At 42.7% G+C, this 27,766-nt stretch overlaps 2 protein-coding genes across 6 annotated transcripts in view; one reads left to right on the top strand and one right to left on the bottom strand.

The window, feature by feature from the left end:
- Positions 1-175: 175 nt before the first annotated feature.
- NOP9 (NOP9 nucleolar protein) lies at positions 176-17,703 on the bottom strand. 2 transcript variants are annotated; one of them, XM_042472103.1, is made up of 11 exons: positions 17,629-17,703; positions 10,707-10,957; positions 8,942-9,343; positions 7,923-8,048; positions 7,314-7,455; positions 6,252-6,441; positions 4,877-5,017; positions 4,667-4,786; positions 3,161-3,391; positions 1,486-1,591; positions 176-723 (listed from the first exon to the last, which is right to left on the bottom strand). In XM_042472103.1, exons 2-11 carry the CDS (start codon positions 10,909-10,911, stop codon positions 566-568), a joined length of 1,821 nt encoding a protein of 606 aa, XP_042328037.1. In that variant the 5' UTR covers positions 10,912-10,957; positions 17,629-17,703; the 3' UTR covers positions 176-565. The 2 variants fall into 2 exon arrangements, with proteins under 2 accessions (XP_042328037.1, XP_042328038.1); XM_042472104.1 differs by lacking the exon at positions 17,629-17,703 and adding an exon at positions 12,794-12,889.
- Positions 17,574-27,766, top strand: part of RABGGTA (Rab geranylgeranyltransferase subunit alpha) — a 22,710-nt gene continuing 12,517 nt past the window's right edge. The window contains exons 1-6 of one of the 4 annotated variants that reach the window (XM_042472105.1): positions 17,574-17,702; positions 20,030-20,088; positions 21,006-21,116; positions 22,282-22,403; positions 22,492-22,679; positions 26,220-26,417. In XM_042472105.1, the coding sequence (XP_042328039.1) occupies positions 20,086-20,088; positions 21,006-21,116; positions 22,282-22,403; positions 22,492-22,679; positions 26,220-26,417 (622 nt within the window). In that variant the 5' untranslated portion in view covers positions 17,574-17,702; positions 20,030-20,085. Of the gene's footprint in view, positions 17,703-17,793; positions 17,950-18,018; positions 18,047-19,162; positions 19,184-20,029; positions 20,089-21,005; positions 21,117-22,281; positions 22,404-22,491; positions 22,680-26,219; positions 26,418-27,766 lie in introns of those variants that run through there. The other 3 variants (XM_042472106.1, XM_042472107.1, XM_042472108.1) reach the window with 3 other exon arrangements.

Below are 27,766 nucleotides of genomic sequence, written 5' to 3'. Positions count from 1 at the left end.
CAGCCCTTAAGGTATTTAAAGAAGGCAATCACATCAACCCTCAGTCTTCTCTTCACTAGGCTGAATATGAACAAGTTGCTTATATATACCTGTGGTTCCCAGAGCGGTCATCTGTGAACTCATACAATTGGATCAGCTGCACCCGTGCAACACAACAACCAGAATCCTCCACAAGTGTGTAAAGGAACATCTTTCTTAAGAAAAACAGATAACCAAGCACTTGACAACAGGGCCTTTGCAGCAAGTGCAAGAAAGAGGTAACCACAGTTTCCAAGCTCTGGCCTACAATTACACTGACACTGTTCCAAAGAAGAAACACAACAGTACCTGTAAAGAAAAGGATCTCTCAATATCTGCAAAAAAAATATCCATTTGAGAGCAGGCAAGAGAGATGCCCCCATGACAATACCCAGCACATTGTCCTCCAGCGTTTCTGTGGTCAGGAACAGTCATGCCGAGCATGAATGCACTGGGGTGTCCAATAGGGTCAGTCCTCTGCTTCTTCCCATGGGCAAAATGTCACAGTAGCAACCAACTCGCACAGCATCCCCATTCTCGTTCTGATTCATCCATCCAAGATCTCGGCAAAGAGCTCCCTCCGTTTCTTTTCCGCCTCCTGGTGGCGGTCCCAATCCTGGCGGCGTTTGAGGAAGTGGGTCAAGGCAAAGTTGCGGGCCACGTGATGACCAAAGGGGTCATGCCGGAGCTGCGGCTCATGCTCAGCTAGAAAGACAAGAGGAGACACACAGAGTTAGAGAAGAAGGAGAATGGGAAGAGGAGGAAGGAGAACCCCTGTTCAGGCTAAAAGTGCCCGCACCTTTCCTAAAAACCAACAGCACATTGCAGGTGAGACAGGAAAAGCCTCTCTCTTCCTAAGACCTTGAAGATCTGCTACCAATTAAAGCAAACAGTACTGGGTTCTAAGGACCAAAAATCTGAGCCTATTATTATTTACATATTAAAATATTTTTATTCCACCCTGTATCAAAAGATCTCTGGGAGAAACCCAGGTAAAACCAATATTAAAAGATTGAAACAATGTAAAAGAATAAAAGTAATTTAAATGGCCAGACAACATAGTAAACACATTAAGAAGTTAAAACAGGTTTAAAAGATGAAAACAGTTTTAAAAGCCTGTGCATAATAACATCAGTGAGGCCCCAAAGCTTTACTACTTAGCCATGTTTTTACTTGGAGCCTAAATGAAATCAATGTTGGAGTCAACAGGGCTCCAAGGAGAGGGCATTCCACAACTGAAAAAGCCTGGTCCTACATCTCACAAAGTGTTATTGAATGTACTGTGTGGTTTGCCAATGGGAGGACAGGGTAGGTACTTCTGAGGTGGAAAGAGAACCCAGTTGACACAAACTGTGGAAGGAGTTAAAGCGGATTAACCATGCTTTAGCAGCTATTCATTCATCTAGACCCTCTTGCCACCACAATCCTGGATCAAAACAATGGATCAAAGGAAAATAAGAGTCTTACCCAGCTCTTGAGCCATCTCTTGCTTGGCTGGCAGATTGGATCTGCTCCAAATGGCATCCAGGACCCGACTTCCATGCTTGTTACAAGCCAGAGATAGATAGCAACCCTGAAGATTGAAGAAAAAGGAGAGGGAAAGGACAGAAGTAATTAAATTAAATTAAATAGGATAGGGGACACCTGGCTTAAGGAGACAACATGTGGAAGGGATCTAGGAGTCCAAGTAGACCACATGTTGAACATGAGTCAACAGTGTGATGTGGCAGCTAACAAGGCCAATGCGATTTTAGGCTGCATCAATAGAAGTATAGTGTCTGGATCAAGGGAAGTAATAGTGCCACTCTATTCTGCTTTGGTCAGGCCCCACTTGGAATACTGTGTCCAGCTGTGGGCACCACAGTTAAAAAAGGACATTGAGAAACTGGAGCGTGTCCAGAGGGCGACTAAAATGGTTAAGGGCCTTGAAACCATGCCCTATGAGGAACGACTTAGGGCACTGGGGATGTTTAGCCTGGAGAAGAGAAGGCTAAGAGGTGATATGATAGCCCTGTTTAAATATTTGAAGGGATGTCATATTGAGGAGGGAGCAAACTTGTTTTCTGCTGCTCCAGAGACTAGAACACGGAACAATGGATGCAAGCTCCAGGAAAAGAGATTCCACCTCAACATTAGGAGGAACTTCCTGAGAGTAAGGGCTGTTTGACAGTGGAACAAACTCCCTCGGAGTGTAGTGGAGTCTCCTTCCTTGGAGGTCTTCAAACAGAGGCTGGATGGCCATCTGTCAGGGATGCTTTGATTATGATTTCCTGCATGGCAGGGGGTTGGACTGGATGGCCCTTGTGGTCTCTTCCAACTCTACGTTTCTATGATTCTATGAAATCATATACAGTGGTACCCCGGGTTACGAAAATAATCCATTCCGCGGCGCCCTTCGTAACCCGAAATCGTTCGCAAGCCGAAAAAGCCATAGACGCTAGCGCTGGAAGCCGCGATTTCGTGCGAAAAAGCGCCGAAAAGCACCAAAAATTTTTTTCGTAAGCCGAAAAAAAAAACGTAACCCGGAACAGTTTTTTCCTATAGAATTTTTTCATATCCCGGAAATTTCGTAACGCGGTGCTTTCGTATCCCGGGGTACCACTGTACATTGTTTATACCCTGACAAACACATAAATTGCAAATAGAAGTGACTTCCAATTGTGATTTTCCCCCCCACTCAAATTGGATGGTGCAGGGAAAAAAATGTCCACCTATAAAGCTCTGTCAATCCAAAATTGTCCAATCCATTCCCACTAGTACTGGGTCACTAAAACCCAACTCTGCTGATTACAGAAAATTCAGATACATATAGCTTCTGAGTTCCATCAAAACATGCACACAACACTTCATGCCCATCTTGAGAGCTAGAAACTTTCCTTTTCCTAATGAAATTTTAAAAAGGCTGAAACAAATGCCAAATTCTGCCACTGTGTCATAGTACTAGAAATATGGCAGGATTCTGATATTACCTAGATCTGTCCTATAGCTTATCCAGTGTGATCCAGTCAATGAAATGTAAGCATATCTTGGATGTTAGAAACAGCACACTTTACGCAGAACGCAACTGGGGAACCAAGGATTTTGAGCACTCTTTAACCCTGATACCAGCAGGCTCAGTGAGATACCAGTGAGAAGTGTTCACCTTGAGCAGTCGCAGCACCTTCCGCCTCTGTTTTTCAGGGACAGAGGGGCTGGCTAGGAGAGCATCAAAGACGTGGCTTCCTGCAGGATCGCAAGCCAGTGTGACGAGATCCTCAGGGGTCATGGTCCCTAAGCTGCGCAGTACAATGGAGGGGTCTGCAAAGTGTAACAAGTGCTGGAGCATTAAGGAGCCATGGTAGGAGACTGAGGTCAAAGGACGAGCTGTGTTCACCTAGATGAAAGACAGACATGTACTGAGACAAACGAGAGAAGGTTCAGCTAACAAGAATGATTTAACACATATGAAATTGAAGGCTTTCATGGCCGGCATTCATAGCTTTTTGTGGGGGTTTTTGAGCTATGTGGCCATGTTCTAGAAGAGTTTCTTCCTGACTTTTCGCCAGCATCTGTGGCTGGCATCTTCAGAGAATGCTTGCCACAGCCACAGATGCTGGTGAAACATCAGGAAGAAACTCTTCTAGAACATGGCCACATAGCCCGAAAAAGCCACAAAAAGCTATTTAACACATATCTTGTTATGCACTTCACTTCTACTACTCCTCAGAAGCTGAGCTATACAGGATGAGTGACCCTTATCTGAAATGGTTGGGCCCAGAAATGTTTTGGATTTTGGAGGGTTTCAGAGTTTTTAATATTTGCATGTACATAATGAGATATCTTGGGAATGGGACCAAAGTCTAAACATGAAATTCATTTATGTTCATATACACCTTATATACATAGCCTGAAGGTAATCTTAGACACAATGTTTTAAATAATTTTGTGCATGAAACCAGTTTATGTACACTGAACCATCAGAAAGCAAAGGCATCATTATCTCAGCCACTCATACGGACAATGTTGGATTTCGGAATTCTGGATAAGGGAAACTCAACCTATGTCTCCAAACTACACAACTCCTAGGTACAACTTACTTTTATAGTTTTTTAGACTACAGTCAAGAACGAAGCCTTATTTGAGGTTTTCTGGGCATGGTAATCCCCCAAAAAATAAAATTGTTATTATTACTTTTCCAAGCTGTGTTTGTTTTACAAAAATACCTTTAAAAACCGTGAGATGTCTCTGTTTTCGTTTTTGAACAAAGCAATGCTCCAGTCCACATGAGGCATAGAGAAATTTGGATCCAGGGAAATGAGGGTGGTAACACAATTTAAGCTAAAATCTGTGTTGACTCTAAAGGAGTCTATTGTTACCTTTAAAGGGAAAAATCTTTAAATACCCTCTATTACTCTGTTCTTGCCCCACAAAAAGCCTGCACTAGGTCAACAACAAATGAGACAGTCCTTGTCTGAAATCTAAAAGACATGACACAAGAGGAAAAGGGGATGAGCAGGGAAGATGAAAGCAAGGAAACTCAGGCACCAGTTCTTATCACTGCATAGCAGCTCTTATAAATAACCATGTTATGTGGAATCAGTTTAGGAAGAAAAGAAGAGGAGCAGAATCCATCTTTGCTGTATCACAACTTTTTTCTGGTGTAACCTACCTGACACTGTGACGGATCCTCCCCTTCCTCTTCACCATAATACACCTCATAAGCCAACACAGAAGCAATCAGAGGAGCACACAACACTTGGCGGGAGGAAGGTTCCCAGCAGTGAAAAGCCTGAAGGAGAGGAAAGAGATCAGACTCAGCAAAAGGATGCAGGTTACAGATACTGGGCAGGGGACAGAGGCAAAGGGCAGGATGCCTTACCTCCATGAGGATCTGCAGTACCTCCGGCTGGTGAGTCCCCTGTTTTCTACAGGCCCCCAGAAGCGCCGTGATCACTCCCAGGTGCTCATGGGCCATGATCTCTTCCACGCCTGGGCTCAATTCCTCAAATAGTTGTCCCAACTGAAGAACAGACAAAGAAACAATAGTTTTCAAAGAGATAGCCATGTTAGTCGGTTTCAGCATAAAATGGAAAAAGAAAGGAGGGAATGAAAGAATCTGGAAGCACCTTTGAGACTGTTAGCATAAGCTTCCATGGATTTCAATCCACTTCTTCAGACACCCTCGAAAGCTCACACTAAAATAAATGAATTAGTCCCAAAGGTGCTGCTTGATTCTTTCATTCCCAGCCATGTGCCGTCTTCCAGTTTTATAAGGAAAGGATAAGAACATGTTCTGGAATGGGGGATGGAAGTCCACTCCTATCACACATTTCTATTCCAATCTTAATCAAATCAAGAGTGTGCACAAGAGTGGCAACCAGAAAAAACAAACCTGTGGACATCTAGATGTTTCTAGACTATAAATTCCATAGTCCTTCACCATACCAGCTAAGATGGAGGGAGGCTCGAGTTCCACCATGTCAAAGAACCACAGGTTCTCCAACCCTGATGTAATTGATTATTTTAAGCCCAAATCAAAACACTTTTTAACGCCAGCTCCATATGAATGATGGCATGGAAATTCAGGCTGCACCCAAATTGCACAATTACAGCAGTTCTGTATGTTGTTGTTGTTCTCCTTCAAGTCATTCTGACCCAAAAACAAATCTATAGCATTGTTTTCGAAGGCTGAAAGTCTGTGACTTGCCCAAGGCCACCCAGTGAGTTTCCATGGCCAAGTAGGTCTCCAGAGTCATAATCCAATGCTCAAACCACTATGTCACTTGTTTTGTGCTTCTCTTGTAAATTAGAGCCCTGGTGGTACAGTGGCTAATGCCTGTACTGCAGCCACTCACTCACAAACCATAATTCAGTACCACCCAGGGGCTTAGGCTCAACTCAGGCTTGAATCCTTCTGAGGTCGCTAACATGAGTACCCAGCTTGTTGAGGGCAATTAGCTTACACATTGTAAACTGCTTAGGGAGTACTTAAGTGAACTGATAAGCGGTATAGAAATGTACTTACTGCTTGCTATTGCTATGCTATGCTAGCTCCTAGTTCTGTATGCCCCTCCCAAAAATGCAGATCCATAACAATTAAAGTGGAATCATAGGGCTATAACTGCATAGTGGGAAAGGGTTCCCAATCAGAAGGCCTGCCACAGGATGAAAAGACGATCAGTAGCATCATATGAGGGCAAATGGAAAGTTTTCATCCAGCCGCCAAGGAGCAGCTGTGTGGCTTCCCTACTCACCAGTTTCCGGGAGGCAGCCTGGATGAGCCGCTGCAAGGTGAAGTTGGCCACACCATGCTCCGCCAGGACCCGCAATTGCCCCTTGACATGTGCCTTGTAGAATGAGCGCAAGGCCTTTGGGTCAGACACCTCCAGAACCTTGTCCAGCGCCCGGCTGCAGGTGGCATCCTTCAGAAACACCAGGAGGGGGCTGAAGAGGAAGAACAACCCGGTCAGAGAAGATCCAGAACCAACGCCACTCCCACACAACACCCACAGAGCCAAGTCCTCAAAGCCAGCTAAATGTACCAATGAAAACAAAAAACAACCAAATGTACCCACAGCTAACAAAGGGAAGTGAGGGTGGGAATGTCAGAGAAAACAAAGACCTATGGCAAGGTGAGGACTGTGTGGCCCTCCAGATGTGGGTGGACTACAACTCCCAATAGCCCTCACCATGGGCTAAGCTGGCTAGGGCTGATGGGAGACATAGTCCAACAGCATCCAGCAGGCCAGACAGTCCACAGTTCTCTTATGACAAATATTTGGAAGAGCTTGGCCTGTTTGGCAGACAGAAAAAATGATCAAGAGGGAGGCAGGATAGCAGATGTCAAATACCTGCATGGTTTTCATACAAATGACGGAGGATATGGCTACAGATATCAAGACCAGATATCAGGAGAGCCTTCCCTAAGGCTGAGAGGGTGTGACTTGCCCAAGGTCACCCAGTGAGTTTCATGGCCAAGCTGGGAATCGAATCCTGGTCACCAGAGTCAGTCTAATACTCAAACCAATACACAACGCTGGTACCCCACATTAACAACAACAACATCAGGACCAGAACCAATGAGACTGGTGACAGGATGACACTTCCTGTTACCCTTTTTGGGAAGGACTCAAATGAAGATAAGAAGTATTTGAGAGCACTGTTAGTGGGGTACAGCCAGCAGTGGGAGGGGTTGGGGAGGGAGTTCACCCCTGTTCTCATGCAATTGCCCAGGCCTGACCTATGGCTACCAAGATATCCAGCACAAGTGATTCCAAAACTCTTCCAACCACCATCATCACAGTCATATGGCGAACCTCTGTCCAGCTGCCGGGTTGCAGGAGCTCAGGTAGCCGATCACTGAGCAGCACAGTTCTGAACAGACATCAGGTAGCTTCCGGTGTAAGACCTCCAGCGCCACTTGGAGGCAGAGGCTAAAATATTTGTTTGTAATAAAATCTGGGGGAAAAGAAACAAAGAAGTTATTGTATAAACTCATATATAAATCTACAAATGTTAGTCAAAAAATTGACCCCAAAAAACCTGGGTCGATTTATCCATGGGTCAATGTAGGTAATGTTCTTTAACTCTCTGAAGATGCCAGCCACAGATGCTGGCGAAACGTCAGAAAGAAACTCTGCTAGAACATGGCCACATAACCCGAAAAACTCACAAAAAAACTATTCTTTAACTCTTATCAAAAAAGGAACTATCAACTTCTCTAAGTAGAGTGACAAAAGGTGAGAGCTCAGTCAACCAGTAAGAGAACCTAAAAAATGCATTGCCCCCTGTACTTTCTCGGTGCTCTTTGGAGAGGAAGCACCAAAGACCAACTGCTGCCATTTTCACGTTCTGGCATTCAAAGGCATCCCAAGGTGGAATTGTGTGGTTCCATATCCCCAACAGGCAAGGCCTGTTCATCTCACCTGAAATATGCTCCTGAAAGCACTCGCTGAATTCACGAAGGAGGGAGAAGAAGGAGTCTGGGACTTCAAATTCCAGAGGCCCATCGCTTTCTGCTTTTGCTCGCTTGGCTCTAAAGCTCGAAATCCCTAATGGGATCGCAGATCAGAACAAGGGAAGAAAATAGAGTTAAGTGGGGGAAAGGAAAATATATCACATACAGTATTACATTTACATTTATATTATATTTTAATCGTCACTTTTGTAATATAACACAAATGTAAATGTAAAATATAATACAAATTTATCTATATCGATTGAATTTTATTTTATTCAATTATAATATTGAATATGTATATAAATAGATTTGCTGAAGAGATAGCTGAATTTTAAGAACAATTAAATGTCCACTCTCGGTGTATTGTGCTCTTATTGTGTGTCTCCAAGTCACATTCTCTCAAAGGCAAGCTCCTTCTGAACAAATCTTGCCAAGAAAACTCCATTACAGGGTTGCCTTAGGGTTGCCATAAGTTGGAAATGACTTGACATTAATTCATACTTTTTGAGGTACTTTCCAAAAAATACATTCAGCCCTCCACATCTGTAGCTTTGACTTTTACGGATTTGATTATTCATGGGTCTGATTAATATGTTCTCTCTAGGAATCTCTAGGTCCTCCCGTGCAACTCTATGGTGAATGTATGTTAGAAGTTGCACTAGAGGATCTAGAGATTCCTAGACAGCATACTTCTCTAAGCTTTTGTAGGTCCTCCAGCACAATTCTATGGCCAACAGCCAGCAGATGTTGACCAGAGTTGTAATGCAGCACCTAGAAATTCCTAGAGAGGTGTTCTCTCTGGTGTTTTTTTTTAAAATATTTTTTTTATATGTGTTCCCCCCCCCCCACTTTTATGAGGGTCTTGCACCCCTAACCCCAGCAAATGTGGAGGGGCCATTGTACTCCCAACTTCTGATTCTGTAACATTCCTTCCAAGTGAGTTTGGCCCATCTAGAAAAGATGGTACCAGCAGACCACACTCACCTGATCCTCCTCGGCCCCCGTCTGACCCGACTCGGACCCCTCCAAGCACCTGCAGCAGTGTCCGCACCACAAAACTGCCATGGGCATCCAAAGCAAAAACTGACAGTTCTTTCTGTACAGCCTTTCCCAGTTCCAGAACAAGGTCCTCCAAAGTCTCAGAATCCTCTGCTTCATCCTTGATCAGCAATGGGGCCCTCAGCAAGACAGCCTCCAGGATGTGGGCTCCGCAGGAGTGGCAGGCGGCAAGGTGCAGAGAGGGGATCAAAGCCCGGAGAAAGGAACACAAGCTGGGTGAAGAAGCATACGGAACAAGGGCCTGGAGAAGAAGAGAACCAGCTGTGTCCAGGGCCAAGGGTAAAGCCACTGCTTCAGCCTCCTCCAAGACATTGCTGACAAACAGGCCTAGGGGGCAAAAACAACACACTTATGAGGCAGTCCAACAGTTAACCAGACCATTCCTACCTGTGTTTCAAATATACAGTATGAGGTCTTCATACAAACTGATGACAAGGACATGGAGCAATAGAGTCAAACTACAAGACAAGGGATTCCATCTAAACATTAGGAAGGACATCCTGAGCCTAAGAGCTGTTGGATAGTGGAACATGCTCCCTTGGAGTAAGGTGGAGTCTTCTTCTTTGGAGGTTTTTAATCAGAGGCTGCATGGCTATCTGTTGGGGGTGGTTTGATTATGAGTTCCTGCATGGCAGGGGGTTGGACTAGATGGCCCTTGGAGTATCTTCCATCTCCTTAGAGTTAGAAAGGAACATTGGCTCTTACCTGAGGTATGTCCATTTCCAGTAGATAAGAGCCCCTATGATTCTATGACCTTAGCTTGGGTGATTTGGTTTCAAGTTAGCAATGGCATCATGTCAGTGTTGGCATCCAGAATGGCTTCATTTCGACACAAGGACAAGCATGGCTTTGGTGTGGACTTCCAATCCCTAGTAGCTTCACAGTAAAAACAAAGGCCTTGTTTCCCTGCTAATTTAGACTTCCCAAATCAAGAACACTTGGAGGAAAAGCTGTTGATTTGTGTGCGAAAGATTTACACTTCTCCTTCCACATTTGCTGGGTTTAGGGGCACAGGGTCCCCATGAAAGTGAAAAAAAACACAAACAAACTAGTACTTTTTTAACCTGAGAGAACACCTCTCTAGGAATTTCTAAGTCCTCCAGCAGAACTCTGTGGTCAACATCTGCCAGAATTTGATCATGCAATCATGTTGCAGGGCCTACAAATGCCTAGGGAAGTGTTTTCTGTGGGAATCTTTTGGTTCTCCAGGGCAACTCTATGGTCAACTTCCAGCTGAATTTCTCTGGAGGCCCTAGAGATTCCTAGAGAGAGATCATATTAATCAAGTCTACAAATAATCAAATCTACAAAAGTCAAAGGCGCAAATGTGCAAGGACAGGTGTATCTGCATGTTCTGCCTCTGGTACTGAAAATAAATATCTATGCTGAGGATTGGCTGAGTGGCATCTTGTTCTACCAGTATAGGTCTGTTATCATTCATTCATATGCCATCTTTCTTCTAGTATGAGTCTCAAGGTGGAAAGAAGTCACGTTCCCAAGTGCTGAAGGACCAACCTCTCCCCAAATAATCATGCCATTATTATGATTATTATTGTATGCTGCTCTTTTCCCAGAACTGGGACAGGGAGGAGCGGCTCACAATATTAAAGAACAATACAATCAAAAACATAGAAAAGTGGTACCTTAAAAGATATAAATTGTTACAGTATTAAAATAAATTGCTTATTACCTTTCTCCTCCTCCGACTCGAACCCCGATTTCAAAGTCTCGTGAGCCCGACGGAAATACTCAGCCGAGCCAGGCTCCAATCTGGGGAGGGTGACCCCTTTGCTCTCTCTGGCACCACCTGCTTGGTCCGAGGCAGAAGGCAAGGCCCGTTTCCGACATTCTTTCTTCCTTTTGCCTCCTTTCTGGGGATGGGGAGGTACCCCCATAGTTGGGGTGACAAAATGTAGGGTCTCTCGCAACAGAAAAGCCAACCTACAGATGGAAAATACAGTCATTTATCAGAGATTACTACTCACAATTATAGACAACCTGTGGGGTATAACTCAAACTTTTATTGAGTCCTGTTTTCAGCTATGCCCTTTGTATCTTGAATTGTGGAGACAGTGTGGTGTAATGGTTAGAGCATTTCTTGGAACTGGGATCCAGGAAAACCTTCTCAGAATCGGCTTCCATGCTTTGGGTGCATCTGCACTGCAGAAATAATCCAGTTCGGTACCACTTTCACTCCCATGGTTCAGTGCTATGGAGTTCTAGGAAATGTGGTTTTGTGATGCATTGATGCCACAACAAACTACAATTCCCAGAATTTCATAGCACTGACTTGTGGCAGTTGAAGTGGTTTCAAACTGGATCAAATATCTCCAGTGCGGATCCAGTCCCTATCTCCATGCTAGTACCTCAGAGTACTAAATATTTACTCAGAAATAAGACCTCCTCTCCTCTATGGTAAGTAATGAAATAAAGATTAAAAAATGAAATGAATAAATAAAAGGGAAAATCAATTAAGGAATAAAAAAATTATAATGCCCTAAAGAGGGAAGGCATCAAAAAGGAGGTGGGCTGAGAAAACAATCAAAACTTGGAAAAGTTAACTTTAGGGCAACTTTCATAATTTCCCATACTACAAATCACATTTTCATGGGTTACATTAAATTAAAGACTTACGCCCCCAGTATATTCATTGGAGGTCTTAGCATACGCCTCTATCCCACGTCAATCAATCTTTTATCTATATGTTCTGTTTCACTGTCCTCAAACTGTTTGTGCAGTTCTTCCTTTTATTTGGGTTAAAATCTTAAATTATGAGCCATTTCCAAATTGTTTACGTTCAAAAACAGAACCTTTGACATGACCTGGAATAGCAACCTTTGCTCTCATTTCAGCCCTATAATTTTTAACTTCTGAGCATAGGAAAAGTCTGGATTTTAACCATTCTTTGTGGGTTTTCCACCTTTACCGAGGTATTTGTGACCCTAATCCCATCAAATGAGGAGGGACGAGTGTACAAATAATCCTGGGTTGCCTTGTTTTTTCCAAGTGATGGATTTCAAGTGCGTTTATCTTTCTTAATTATATTCTACCTTTAAACAAACCACCTGTTTTAATATTTTAATTGTCAGTTTTTGTAAGTTTTTAACTGAACGGTGCTTTTAGACCGTAAGCCACTCTGAGTCCCAATTTCGGGAGGAAAGCGAGGAACGAATCAATACGGCAGCAACAACAACAACAACAACAACATTTTAATAAAAGAACTCAAAAACATGAAGGCAACCAAAATAATTCTTCATTTCCAAAGCAGAAATAACGCCCCAAAGAGAAGAAGAAGGCTGAGAAAATAATCAAGTCTTGGAAAAGTTACTTTTAGGGCAACTCCCTAATTCCCCATCCAGGGCCATTCTGAGTGGAGTTAAAAACACACTGCAGAAATAATCCAGTCTGAAACCGCTTTAACTGTCCTGGCTTAATGCTAGGGGATTCTGGGAACTGTAGTTCTGGGAGACATTGATAGCATTCACTGTCAGAGAGCTCAGGTGCCACAACAAACTACAATCCCCAGGGTTCCCTAGCACTGAGCCAGGGCAAGCTAAAGCGGTCTCAAACTGGATTATTTATGCAGTGTGTTTCGGATCCCAGAGGAGACTGTGATCATGCTTGCTTTGGGGGATGATGGGAGTTGTTATCCAAAATGAAAAGTCACTCTTCTAAATTCTGGAAAGAAAAGAAAAGAATTCTGGAAAATACTCTGCAAAGCAATTAATATATTAATTGTATTAATTACATTAATACACTAAAGGCTCAAAGACTCACCGAGAAGCTTTCAGCTGCTCGTAAATCTGGGTTTAAAACAATGGAGGCAAAACCATGCGCCTCACTTCCGGGCAAAAAGGACCGCCTCATGCCTACCAATCCCAGCATGCACCGCGCAAGCCACGCCTCCCATGATGCATTGCGAGAGGGAAGAGGAGGCATTGCCGCGCCGCATCCCAGCATGCACCGCGGGAAGAGGGAGCCTTTCCTTCCTAACCTCGCTCTTTCGTTTTAACCCCTGAGTGCCCGAGGGGCCTTTCCTCCTCAGCTATTTTCCTATTAAGAAAATAGAGGAACTTGGTTTTATGGTTCATGGTTTCAGTTTCCTTTTGGACAACAAAAAATAATCCAGAACTTGTCCTGAGCAAAATGAATTTTTAATATATATACATATATATATATATATATATAATACAAGTGTGTGTATTTGTATTATATATATATATATATATATATATATATATATATATATATTACATTTACATTTGTGTTATATTACAAAAGTGACAATTAAAATATAATACAAGTGGAAATGTAATGTGTAATTTATATATATAATGTAAATAAAATAATATAAATATGTATATATATATATATATATTTCTCAATTATATTATTATAAATATATTGGTAATATTAATAGTGCTTATAATAATACATCAATAAAATATATTAATATATTTATATTATTTTGTGTATATATGTGTGTGTGTGTGTATATATACAGGCGCGCGCACACACACACACACAAACACATATAGATATAAATATATACAAACATACATACAAATGCATTCATCCTTCCACATTTTCAGCTTTGACTTTTGCGGATTTGTTTATTCACGGATTTCATTAATATGTTCTCTCTAGGAATATCTGGGTCCTCCAGTGCAACTCTATGGTCAACTTTAACTGAAGGACCTAGAGATTCCTAGAGAGGATACTCTACTAGGCCTTTGTAGCTCTTCCAGCCTAACTCTATGGTCAGTGGCTGTCAGATGTTGGCCACAGAGTTGCCCTGGAGGACCTAGAGATTCCTAGAGAGGTGTCCTCTAGCAGGTAAAAACATGGTGTTTTGCTATTTGCGTTTTTTCCATATTCACGGGGGACTTGTGCCCCTAACGCTAGTGAAGGTGGAGGGAAAATGTGTGTGTGTGTGTGTGTGTGTGTGTGTGTGTGTGTATATATATATATATATATATATATATATATATATAAGTTTGTGTATGAAGCCTGGTGTCCCCAAGAGACATGGTTGCCAGTCAATACTGATCTAGACAGACCAATCTGGCAGCTTCCTTCGTAACATATAAACTCAAATATGAAGCCCTGTGTCCTCCAGCCCAACTTTGACCCCATAGTTGTTATGGGTTCCTGAAGTGTGTCTGGGGCAGGCACCCCTCAAGTCCTCCCATACACAATATATTGGGGTGGAAGTGAGGTGTGTTACATCTTTTACCCCCAAAGAGCCATTAACTTTATGGCCTGGGTGAATTAATACTCTTTTTAATAGCAGGCTGACAAAGTTCTTAGATCTGCCAGGCGTTGCCGGAGAAGGAGCTATAATTCATATCCCGGTGTGGCATCATTTCTTTCCTCCTTCTTCTGGCCAAATCTCCCAGGGCTGAGAAATCTGATCTCCCTGGAGCTGTGTGTCTGACTCTTTTCCCCATTTGCTCCATAACCAAGAAGGAGAAGCGGCCCTTACGAATACACTTCTCCCTCCAGATTCGCTGGAGTTTGGGGTGTAGGACCCCAGCAAAAGTGGGGGAAATGCAAATAAATAAACAGCACTGTTTTACCCTGAGAGGACACCTCTCTACGAATTTCTATGTCCTCCAGCAGAACTCTCTGGTCAACTTCTGCCAGAATTTGACCACAGAATCATTTTGCAGGACCTACAAATGCCTAGAGAAGTGTTTTCTCTAGGAATCTTTAGGTCTTCCAGTGCAACTCTGTGCTCGGCTTCCAGCAGAATTACTCTGGAGGATCTAGCGAGAGAGAGCATATTAAAAAAATCCGCAAATACGTAGTCAAAGCCGCAAATGTGGAAAGCCAAGTGTAACTGAATCATAGGAGTTGATCAGACAGGGTTTATCCCATGAAGAAATGGGATTTAAAATGGGAAAATCCCACAAAAGCGAAATCGTTTTCGCATGACATTGCAGAAAGTGGAATAAAGTGGTAGTGTTACTTCCCTTGATCTATACTCATTCATGCAGTCTAGAATTGCGTTGGCTTTTCTAGCTGCTGCTTCACACTTGTGATCCATCCATAAGACTCCCCTAGGTCCCTTTTGCTTGCACTGCTGTCAAGCCAAGTGTCACCCATCCTATATGTGTGTATTTCCTATTTGCGGCTCAGGGCCACCACAGACATGGTCAAGGTCTTCTTCTTCTTCTTTTCAAGAATAATCCAGCAACGGTCCACATTAGTTTAAAGGTGATAAAGAGCCAAATCCTTATATGTTCACTCAGGATGCATCTACACTGCAGAAATAATTCAGTTTGACACCACTTTAAATGCTGGAGCTCCATTCTATGCAATCCTGAGATTTTTAATTTTATTAGGTCTTTAGCCTTCTCTGCCAAAGGGTGCTGGTGCCTCACAAAACTATAAATCCTGGGATTCTGTCGGATGGAGCCACAGCAGTTAAAGTGGTGTCAAACTGCATTATTTCTATAGTGCAGAAGTAGTGAACTGGATTGAATTCAGTGGGGCTTACTCCTGAATCAAGGAGTATAGGCCTGTATCGTCGTCATCATCATCATCATTGTATTTATTTGTATTCTGCTTTTTCCCTAAAAATTGGGACTCAAAGCATCTTACAATCTAAAAGCACAGTATAATTAAGAACTTATAAAACTGACAATTAAAATGGAAATAAACTATTCCGTTGTACATAACTCTATATAGGATTTATATAGGACCAAAGGTGGAAGGTGGCCAAATGCCACAGGACTTTTCTTCAAACAGGAAGAAGGGAGTCTGGAGAATAATAATGTGTCACTCCGAAACTTGCTATCCTTGATCTTTCCTTAACCCTGAGCAATATGAAAAGGGTGAATAATGATCATGGTTTTCTGGATTGCCTACATGTCTCACAGTTTTGTCCCTCTAAAGAGATTAATGGGAATTATGGATGAAGAGGAAACTGCTTCTTAATGCCTTGTACATCTTTTAAAAGTGACTCAACGTTTTCCTGGTAAAGCCTGAGAGTAGCAATTACAAGCAATACTTCATGCTTCACAATGCCGCATTCATGCTGTGTCACATAAGGGATTTTTGCACATTTGGGGTGAAAGTCAGGGCAATCCGAACTCAAGCCCTTTAAATGAGAACTGTGAGTTTCAGGAACAGGGAGGAGGACCCACAGACTTCAGCTTTTTCTATTCCTCTTATAAATAATCAGGAGCGGGAATTATACAGTCTACCAGTCTGCACTGCACAATCAATGCAGTTTGACACCGCTTTAACTGCCATGGCTCAGTGCTATGGGATTCTGGAAACTGTAGTTTTGTGAGATATTTAGCCTTCTCTGTCAGAGGGCTCTGGTGCCACAACTACAAATCCCACAATTCCATGGGATGGAGCTATGTCAGTTAAAGCGGTATCAAACTGCATTAATTTTGCAATGTAGCAGCAGCCTCTGGTCTGATATGCACTACAGAAATAAAGCAATTTGACACCGCTTTAGCTGCCATGGCTCAGTGCTATGGGATTCTGGGATTTGAAGGTTTGTGGGATATTTCGCCACTTCTGTCAGAGGGCTCTGGTGCCACAACAAACTACAAATCCCAAAATTCCACAGGGTGGAACCATGACAGTTAAAGCGGTGTGAAACTGCTTCAATTTAATTTAATGTAGCCGTATATTAAGGCTTATTAATCCCAGAACCTATTTAGAGCTCTCCAACCAGCAGTAAACTTTTAGGCTGCATCAGTCCAGAAATGATCCGGTCTCACGTTGCTTTAATGGCCATGGCTTGATGCTATGGGATTGTGGGAATAGTAGTTCGGTGCCACAACAAACTACCATTCCCAGAATTCCATAGCATTGAGCCATGGCAGTCAATGTGGTGTCAAACCGGATTACTTCTGCAGTCTGAATACAGCCTTAAACAGGAAACGATAAAAGGCTTTGGTCCAAAACACACTGTAGAAATAATCCAGTCTGAGGCTGCTTGAACTGCCCTGGCTCAGTGCTAGGGAATTCTGGGAACAGTAGTTTTGTGAGACATTTAGCCTTCTTTGTCAGGGAGCTCTGGTGCCACAATAAACTAGTGTAGTGTTGGTTATTTGTGTATTATGTCTTTTATTGATGTATTCTTAATGTATTTGTGTTGCTGTAACCCGCCTCGATCCGTAGGGAGAGGCTGAATATAAATATATTATTATTATTATTATTATTATTATTATACTACAATTCCCAGGATTCCCTAGCACGGAGCCAGGGCCTTTAAAGCCGTCTCAAACTGGATTATTTCTGAAGCAGATTACTTCAACTAATTGGTCTCTGAGGAGCCTTGTGTCAACACTTCTCTGAAGAAAAATGGAGCTATTTCTCTTGGGAAAAACACACTTGTTTTTGAGTGACTGAACTTGTGAATAATATGTAAATAACATCGTTTTATTTCATCTTTTGACCACCTTCTTAAGAAGGAAAATAAAACGCGGCCCCTTTAAGAATGAGGGGGACGCTCTTTCCCCACTGGAGGTCTCAACTCGACGCCTCCGCCGCATAGTCTCAGTCTGTTCCAGTTCCGAAACATAAGCCCCGCCCCCAATACTACCTCTCAGGTGGATTCGCCCTTTATTATTATTATAGGCGCCCACCTTCGCTGACAGAACTGCTGCGGGAGAGACCACTTCGCTGGCGACGGTGTCACATCCCCCTCTTCTCCGGTCTGGTTGGTATCGCCCCCTAGAGTCTCTTTATATTAGTCCAGCAGCATCTTTGCCTGTACCCCCCCGTGTGCTGTTTTGGGATGGTCTCGCCCCATGGGAGAGCCGCTGGGTTGTCGCGGAAGATACCATTTCCCCTCTAAAAATAGGGGGTGGAAGCAGGTGGCAGGTTTTTTTTTCAATATGCAGCAGTACGTGCAGGAGAGCGGGAAATAATAGGTGCCTCCTTTCTATGGAGAAAGCCTTGCACAGGTGACCGCTTTTTGCTCAGTCCCACAATGCAATGGGGTATTTAAAGGAGGGAGGTGTGTGTGACACGTGGGTAGCTGGCCTGGTTTTGCACAAAAGGGTTGGTGCAGCTCAAAAATAATTTTAACAATTTAAAATAATAATAGAATATATATTTATTACTTATAATTGTGTTTATTTTTATTTATTTATATTTATTATAATTAAACAATTTTAATAATTAAAAATAATAAAAAATAATTGCATGTATTTCCAGGGTTGGTAGAAGTTTATTGCAAGGGGGAAACAAGCAAGATGGTTTTGGGGGGTAGGAATCATGGACCCTTCTGATATTGTTGGACTGCAACACCCAGCATCCCTATGCAGGCTGGGGCTGAGGAAACCTGCTGCCAAAGAGAGGGCCACCTGATTTGCAACCTGACCTTAAAAAACAGTTGTTTTCCCCAAGCTAGGAAGGGCTCTGGCTATGTCAGACTATATCTCCCATCATCCACAGATGGGAGGCAGTGCAAGTTACCATCCAACAAATGTAGAGGGTGCTGGGTTGCACCTGTGGCTGACCTCTGCTTCATCCCCTTTCTGCTCCAGAACCAAAAAGGGGTTGCATCTAACCACTGTCTCTGTTTTTCCATAATCACCCTGGAGCATTCTGGGAAATTAAAAGAGTAGCTCAAGCCAGCTGCCAAGTACTGCTAGAGCACTGCCAGGTGTGGGCTGCAGCCCACAAAACCCTACCCTAAATATAATTGGCTCATTGATGAGACTCCATAATACTTTGTTTATGTCAGTAGTCCTCAAACTGTGCCCTTTAAGAGATTTTGGACTTCAGCTCCCAGAAGCCTCAACTGTGTTGGCCAACAGTCTGGGATTCTGGGAGCTGAAATCCAAAATCACAGTTTGGGGACCACTGATTTATGTAGTGCTTTTCATTGGCTTCACCACCAGGCTTACAAGGAGGCAGAGGACAAGCCAAGGGGAAGACATGCTTGCTTACATAGAGTTACATAGGGAGGCTGCAAGAACCCCAAGGATGGAGCAGCGAACTTCCAGAACCGTGGTAGAATCCATAGATCAATAATTTAGGGCTTTTTCCAGGTCTGAGTGGGCACTTGGTCAAAGCCACCTTTTTCCTCTCAATAAACCTCATATCCTCAAATGACAATTCCTATCACCTCTCAGCTGGGGATGATGAGAGCTGGAGTATGGCGCATCCAGCAGGCTTGCCAGGTTGGAGAAGGTAACTGTTAAAGGGGATTTTCCTCTCCACAGACAAGGAGGCTGGGGATTTGGGGTGTATTGGTGATATTATTATTATTATTATTATTATCATTATCATTATCATTATCATTATTATGTTTATTTATATCTCACCTTTCTCCCAGTACAGGAACTCAAGGTGACTTACAAATCTAAAACAGTCCGAGTTAAAACTCACTATAAAACATGCAAAATACAAGTTTTAAAAAACAATTAAACATTTCAAACAGTTAAAAATGTTACATTATTAATATTTAAAGTTTAAAACTCTTTAAAAGCAAAAGCAAAAAACGTAACATCGTAACAGCCCCCCAAATTGTTTGCAAACATCGTTTTTTGTGGGTTTTTCAGACTCTGTGGCTGTCTTTCTAGAAGAGTTTATGCCTGACCTTTCGCCAGCATCTGCAGCTGGCATCTTCAGAGAATGCTGGCATGGAAGAGTGGGAGATATATATATAGAGAGAGAGAGATGCAAACAGTTTCTGAGTTATGTAGTTGCATCTTCCAGACTCTCAAAATAGGAGCTGAAAACTAAATGGTGGTATATTGGTACATGTACAGCAGTTTTCCCTAACCTATTGCCCTCCACAAGGTTTAAAGGATCTGGATCCTGGGAGGTGTACCAGACTGAAAGATCCAGAAAAGCCACACTTTTCTGTGAAACTCACAACCTAACGGTTGTGGGAAGAAAACAGAAGTGGGGTTGAGAATCATGTACAATATCTTGGGAAAAGGTCCCTTTTTAAAAATGTAATGCAATAAAATTCAATTGCTTCTAAAGACTATCGTATCATCCATGCTCACCTGGTGTTTCTTTATATTTTAGGTACATAATTAATTCCTCATCTCCCCCTCTGGAACTGTTTTTGCTGTGCAGGCAACATGGTGAGTGAGGAACAATTCTCGGGTTTATGCGCTCCTTTCACAGTGTGTTTCCCCAGCTGTTTTCATTGTACAGGCATACCTCAGTTAGCAAAGCCTTTGAAAAAGAAACCCCTTTTTATGACCATCTAGGGGTCCCTTTTTCCTCTTGACCTCTGTCTAGCTGCAAACTTTTTAGCAGCATTAGTATTGGGAAGATGATGAAGGAGAGAAGGAAACACCGATTTTCTGTGTCATGTTGCAGCAGCATGCCTGCAGTAAACAGTGCCATGCAACAATGTTAATCCTATTTTAGCTCTGTGTGGGCCAGTTTGCAACAGGCAAGGTAAATAGCAGCTGTCTCCAAAATCCCTTAGGGAGCGTGAATAACAAAACAGAGAGTAAAAGGAAAAGCAGATAAGCTTGCATCACCAGTGATCCCAGCATGTTTAAAAAGCATAGATCTGTTGATTTGACCATCAAAAGGAAAATCACAAGAAATGTGGAAGGTGACAAAAGAAGAATTATCCCTGGATTCATTTTGGAAGAAACCTCCAAGTGGTCTTTAGACGTTTCAAATGTTGGTATTTATTTAGGCAAGGCTTATCTGAGCTGGTTGTTTAATTTCACATGTGCATATTGTTCATTTTGGATAAAACGTTTGCTGAAACATGTTGAACTGTTCCGCTTTGGGATATAGTAACCTGTCCCATGTCTTTCCGCGTTATTTCTTCACTTGGTTTCAAATGTTCCGTTAATGCTCAGGAAAACATCTACTTCATAAACCAAGGTATAATCTGTATGGTTTCATGGCTCATGTTCTTCCTTTCCCATACCTTTTACAGCCATAGCTTTCCCAGACTAGAATTTCAATGGGAAAGATTCCCCTCAGTCATGTTGTATTTTTAATGGCATTTTCCCCACAATCCCCCTCTCAACAGCATGGCAGGCTGAAGGTCAAGACAACAGAGGAGCAAGCCGAAGCCAAGCGTCTGGAGCGAGAGAAGAAACTACTCCAATATGTGACTGCCACCAAAGCCATCTTTGAAAAGGTGAAAAGGATGGGAGAGGGCCAAGGAAGGAAGAAAAGAAGGGACTGGTTTCATAACCGTCTTCCGAGGTTTAGCTTTTGGAAACTGAGGGACACTGAAACAGCTTCCTTTGAGTCAGGACCTATATCTTGAACATAGAACTTGAACCTGATTCTTGGCTACTGGTTAAAGATGGCATTTGAAATGGCTTTTGGCCTCTTGTCCTTCAGCTGCAATCTTTTTATATCTCTCTCAGGGACAGATGACTTGTGGTTTGCTCTTTGCCCCGATCTTTAGATGACAAAATGAGAACTAGGCTAAAGTTTGGCCCTTGGACCCTTTTCCTTGTATTTCATGTGTGATTACTGCATTCTTCCTTCAGACTGGATACTTAAATGTGGTAATAAAGACTTTTAAGACTTAACATAAAGTTGCTAGGATTGACCTCTGAGTGTTCTGTTCTTTTTCAGGAAAGAAGAAGAAAGTTATTTTCTTGACTAATGCTATGGAGTCCTGGGATTTGTAGTTTCTTATGGTACCAGAGCTCTCTGACAGAGAGGGCTAAGTATCTCACGAAACTACAAAACCCAGAATTCCATAGCATTGAGCCATGGCAGTTAAAGTGGTGTCAAATTGCATTATTTCTGCAATGTGGATACAACCTAAGAGATGTTGGAGAGGAAGGATGTGGTTAAGGATGTAACTGAACTTGGAGTATTCCAGATGTTGACCTCTCAGATTTTGATGGTTGTCCAATGTTCCTTGACTTTAGATAGGTCAAGGACATGGACCAAGTCCACCTGGAAGTTCTTAGCTGAAGAGAGAGCAAATATTGTCTAGTTGAGATACGTGGAAACATTGATACCTGGCCTCTGGTCTTTGTATGGTAATGTTGATCTTTAGCATTTGGTTGGCAGCTTTGGCCTTTCTGTGGAGACTTCAGCCCATGACCATTGACCCTTATGGTAACCATGGCCAATTAAATGACAATTTTGACCTTTATATGGTGACTTTGACCTTGAGTTTTGGCCATTGACCATTTTCCTCCACTGTTTAGTCCTGTTGTGGGGAAATGGATTAAGAAGTTCCTCTGTTGGGGAAATGGAGAAGAATTTGGTGCGTAATTGTGGCACTGGACTCTCTCACTCACACAAAGACCAACACAATATTAACTTGTCTCTTTTAGAGGAAATTGAGTCAACTGGACAAGGAGGCCTTGGAGCTGACCAGCCAGGTCTTGGGTGCCAATCCAGACTTTGCCACTCTCTGGAATTTTCGGCGAGAGGTATTCCTTCACCTGCAGGAAGAGTAAGTTATGGGAGGAGGCCAGGAGGCAGGTAGGGAGTAGCTGGGCTCTACGTACATGAGATTGTCTCCATCTTCTCTATGCCAACAGGACCCCGGAAGAGATGCAAGCTCTGTGCAAGGCTGAGCTCTCCTTCCTGGAGTCTTGCCTCCGTGTGAATCCCAAATCTTATGGGACGTGGTATCATCGCTGCTGGGTGATGGGACACATCCCAGAGCCGGATTGGGCCCGGGAGCTGGAGCTGTGTGGCAAATTCTTGGAGACTGATGAACGCAACTGTATGTATTTTCTTCTGCTGTCTTTCCAAGCCATCCCTCATCCAATCCTGGCCGCACATCCAAACTCTGCTCTTAGTAACCCCAGTAATGTTTCGCCTTTCATTATCTATAGGGTTGCTGTTGTGTGCTTTCAAGCCATTTCCAACATGTGTGACTTTCCCAAAGTCGCCCCGTGGGTTCCCATAGCTGAGTGGGGATTCGAACCTGAGTATCCAAAGTCCACTGCTCTAACCACTATACCACACTGGTTCACCTATAAGCTTATTTGTTCTTAAAACATCTCTGAACTCAGGTCTGGCTCCAGTACATGTTTTTTCACGGGGATGCAGGAAGAAGCTGGCTTATACTGAATCAGACTCTTGAGTCACCTGTATCCAGAGCTTGGAAACATTCCTCTTTTTTAATGACAACTTCCAGAATCCCTCAGCCATATAAAAAAGAAAGAGGAATTTTTCCAAGCTTTGCGTAGGCCCCACTATTGCCAGCATCAACTCGCAACGTCTCTTCAAGGTTTAAGGAAGGCTTGCCTGGAGATGACATGGGCTGAACCTGAGAGCTCCTGCTCTTTCAGATTCATGGTTCTGCCAAGGAGCTGCATCCCCAAGGCAGAGAGAGATGATGCCAGGCCCCTTCATTTATACTGATATTCTACACAGTGTTGGCTGGTTTAATCCATTGGTTAAACCTTGATTGAAACCTTGGTTTAAACCAAATGACTTTTTAAAAAAGCACTCCTGGTTTTTTAATTGATTATTATTTTCTTTTTTAAAATTCTGGCTGTTATTACTGTTTTCCAGCCCTTTTACTGGAACAGCAGTGACTCTTTGAACTTAAACATTTTAACTTCAACACTTTATTGACAGCCGCTCATTGTTAGTATCCAGTGTCAGTGGCTTCTATTGAAAGATAATCATATCTAAGCTTAATACATTTGGATTGTTAATGTTAGCAAGCGTTAAAAAATGGTTGACCAAGCATTTTATTATATAAAATAAAATTTCACAGCATTAATATCCAAAATCCACAAAACTGTGATATCTTTATTGGCCAACCAAAATGCATAAAATACATATTGCAAGCTTTCAAAGTTCCACTGGCTTCTTCATTAAAAAAAAAAAAGTTTAAACACACACACACACAAAAAACAACACTTTTTGGGCTTTAAAAGAAAACAGGTTTTTTCCCAAGCCTGTTTGTTTGTACCACATAAAATGAGCTCTGCTATGCTGCACTAAACATGGATCTTTTGCCCCAAGGAGGTTTTAAGGCAACAGCTATAGAGTGCACCAAAAAAAAAAAAAAAGATGGCAGACCCTGAGTAACAAACAAAGTTTTTATGCCTTTAGGAAACCTAATGTTTTCCACAATTGATTGGCTTAATAATGATGCATAGGCAGAATACCAAAGTGGTAAAGCGACTGCCTCATTTTCTCACAAACATACATCCTTTGTGATTGCCAGTGAACCTGAGATGTAACATTTTACCTTTGTCCCAAAGAACTCCATGGCTAAGTTTCCAGAATAAAACAATATAGCTTTCAGAGTATTCTGAAAATTACAATGGGTTCTCCACATTTGCTGGGGTTAGCGGCACAGGACCCCTGTGAAAATGAAATAACTGCAAATAAAAAACCCCACTTTTCCCCCCTGAGAAGATACCTCTATAGGAACCTCTATTATTATTATTATTATTATTATTATTATTATTATTAAACTTTATTTCTAGAGCACTGTAATTATACACAGCGCTGTACAAAGTTGATAAAATTAAGGAGTATATAAAAGCCTGCCCAAGGCGTACACTCTAAGATAATAACAATTAAATAGAGAAATAGATAAAATTACCATGTAGAAAAGAAAAGACAAATTAAAAACATCACATATAAAAGCAGATCACATCACATCAAACATTATCAGACAGCCAGATGACAATCACAAATTCCCTGAGAACGCTTCCCTTAACAATATGGTTTTCAGCTCAGCCTTAAAGCTGGTTAGGGAGGTGATGAGCCGTGCATGCAGAAGAAGAAGGTTCCAGCAAAGAGGAGCAGCAAGAGAGAAGGGACGGATCCGGGATGGGGCAGAGAAAATCCTGGGTTGAGAGAGGAGACTTTGGCTACCAGAGCGGAGAGTGCGAGTAGGGATGTAGGGAGAGAGAAGATCGGTTAAATAAAGAGGGGCCAGCCCATGCAGGGCTTTAAAGGTGAGTAGCAAAAGTTTGTACCTGATGCGGAAAGGAAAAGGGAGCCAGTGAAGGGAGGACAACAGAGGGGAGACATGATCATAACGGCGAGTGAGTGAAATAATGCGTGCAGCTGAATGCTGAACAGAAATTAATGGGTAGAGGTCACCCTCTAGCAGAATCGTGCAGGAGGACCTACAGATGGTTTTTTGTGTAGTTTTGGGGCTATGGGGCCATGTTCTAGAAGAGTTTACTCCTGATGTTTCACCAACAGCTGTAACTGGCATCTTCAGAGCCTCATAGCCCAAAAAACCCGCAAAAAAGTATAGATGCCAGCCATGAAAGCCTTCGACTTCACACTGACCTACAAATGCCTAGAGAAGTGTTCTCTCTAGGAATCTCTAGCTGCTCCAGAATGATTCTGACCATAGAATCACACTGGAGAACCTAGAGATTCCTAGTGAAAACTTATAGTCAGTCCTTGTTATCCAATGATTTTTTTATCCATGGATTCAAACATCCATGGCTTGAAAATATTTTTTAAAAGTATACATTCCAAATAGCAAACCTTAATTTTTCCATTTTATATAAGGGACACCATTTTACTATGCCATTGTATTTAATGAGATTCAAGCATCCACGGATTTCATTATCCATTGGGGGTCCTGAAACCAAACCCCAGCGGATAACAAGGGCCCACTGTAATAATCAAATCCTCAAAAGTTAAAGCTGTGACTGTGGAGGACCAACTGTAGATCATAGCATCAGTATGCCTTCAAGACCCATCAGGCTGAAACTGAATCGTAGCTTTATGCAACTGCAAAGCCCATCAGGGTCTGATTTTGTATCTCACAGATGCCCCTGAGAAGCCCGCAAGCAGCCCATGAAGGCATCAGCTCCCTATTCATTTGTCTCTTCTCTTTTTAAACCAGAATTGGACAGCTGTCAGAGGTTAGGGAGCTAGAATGGACCTCCCCACTTCGGGACAGTTAAGGGCCCCCAAAAGAAAATATTTTTGCCACTTGTGTGTGGAGATTTTTGCTACATTTTTGGCCCTCTCTGGGGCATTTTAGGTTCCAGGGAAGCGCTTTTTCCTGCAACAGGAGCTGACCAAATCACATCAGATGGCCACATCTATTTTCTCTAGCAGAGCAATCCAGAATGCTCTTACAATGGCAAATTAAAGTTATGTATGGTAGTAATAGTTAACAAGTGTATACTGGGTGAGCCAAATGTGGGCAGAGTTCCTGGGACCTGATTGGCCAAGCTTAAAAGTACTTGGCCTGGATGGCGGTGGCAAATGGGCACGTTTGACCCTTGACCTCCACTTTCGTATTTCTCTGTGTTGCCCCCCGCAGTTCACTGTTGGGACTACCGCCGCTTCGTGGTGCAGCGTTCCCAGGTGCCTCCTGAGGACGAACTCGCCTTCAGTGACAGCCTCATCACCCGAAATTTCTCCAACTACTCCTCCTGGCATTATCGCAGCCGCCTCCTTCCGCAGCTTTACCCTGACCCCCAACAGCAAGGCCGGATCACGGAGGAAATCTTACTGAAAGGTGGGCAGTCTGAGGACAGACAACTGGAGCAGACACACAGCTTCAGCAAGTTGAGGGTTTTGGAATGACAATTCTCAGCAGCCCCAGGATTCTGGGAGCTGTCATTCCAAACAGTTGACTTTCCTAAACTTGGAAGGGGAGGGTATTGTAGTCTGGCAGGAGATCCCAAGTTAGTTGAACGCTCTTGATTATCATTAGGGCCCCTACAGACAGGCCAAAATAAAGCTGCTTCACTTCACTTTGGAGGTATGCTGTTTAAATGACACACACATCTTAAGAGGTCAGAAGTTGTGCCAAAGCTGTGCTGCAGTCCTTCGGATTGGAGCATGGCTTTGGTGCAGCTTCTGGCCTCTTAGGACGCATGCATAATTTAAACAGCATACCTCCAAAGTGAGCCAAAGCGGCTTTATTTTCGCCTGTCTGTATGAGCTCATTAGTTAATTATAATGCCATTGTGGCTGATGGAGTCTATCTCAGTGGACCAAGGCATCCACTCCAGATTTTAATTCCAGCTTAAAACAGGGTAGTAGTCTTTGCTGGGGGTTCGCATGTTGCGGGGGGGGGGGCAGCAGCAGCGATAAGTCGCCTCCAGTTTCGCTCCTTGTTTTAAGGATGGCACCTTTAAAGTTAATAAAACCAAAAACAGATTTATAGCCCTATTGATGTGGAGAGAAGTGTTAAAAACCACTATAAACCCTGGTATCCTCTGTCTTATCAGAGGCTAAGAAGCTAGATTAGCACCCCAAAAAACAAAATGGGCTGGAGATGAGAGGTACAAAAAGGGAAATAGCTGCACTGTGAGTAAAAGTGTATGCAGCAATACCTCCACAGAGACCCAGCCCCTCACCTGGGCAAAATTCCAAGGGAATGCAGGTCCTTGCTTCTCTGTCTGCTGGCTTCTTTGTTTGCAGTGGGTCACTTAGTTGCAGATGCTGGAGGGCCTCAGTTCCATTGCACCAGCTCCTCCACAAAAATCCTTCCTTTTTTGCCCCCAAATTCCTCATACAAGCCATGGGGGCATTTTCACTATTTTTAGCCTTCCCTCATTCATTTTATGCCCACTAAAAATGGCCCAGGGGACCCAAAAACATGGCAGAAATTCACACACACACACCATTTATTTATTTATTTATTATAAAGACAGTTCACAAAAAGAATCAGCTATAAAAAATTTAAACAATTAAAATCATCACATTAGAATGATAGATTAAAACCACTACTGGTTGAGTCTCCTTTATGCAAAATGTTTGGGATTTCAGATTGTTTAGGATTTTGGAATATCTGTATTTGCATATATGTACATAATGAAATATCTAGGAAATGGGACCAGAGTCTACACACAAAATTCA

This window comes from Sceloporus undulatus, chromosome 6 (genome assembly GCF_019175285.1).
Source record: "Sceloporus undulatus isolate JIND9_A2432 ecotype Alabama chromosome 6, SceUnd_v1.1, whole genome shotgun sequence".
Taxonomy (NCBI): Eukaryota; Metazoa; Chordata; class Lepidosauria; order Squamata; family Phrynosomatidae; genus Sceloporus; species Sceloporus undulatus.
The sequence above is the reverse complement of the archived record's forward strand: the minus strand, read 5'-3'. Positions and strand labels throughout refer to the sequence as shown.

Excerpts from the sequence above, each read along its gene's own strand:
- NOP9 (XM_042472103.1), bottom strand. The coding sequence starts at position 10,911 with ATGGGGGTACCTCCCCATCCCCAGAAAGGAGGCAAAAGGAAGAAAGAA. Across the intron at positions 5,018-6,251 it reads AGGCTGCCTCCCGGAAACTG|TTGGGACAACTATTTGAGGA; the intron begins GTGAGTAGGGAA and ends TCTGTTCTTCAG. Across the intron at positions 724-1,485 it reads AGAGATGGCTCAAGAGCTGG|CTGAGCATGAGCCGCAGCTC; the intron begins GTAAGACTCTTA and ends TTGTCTTTCTAG.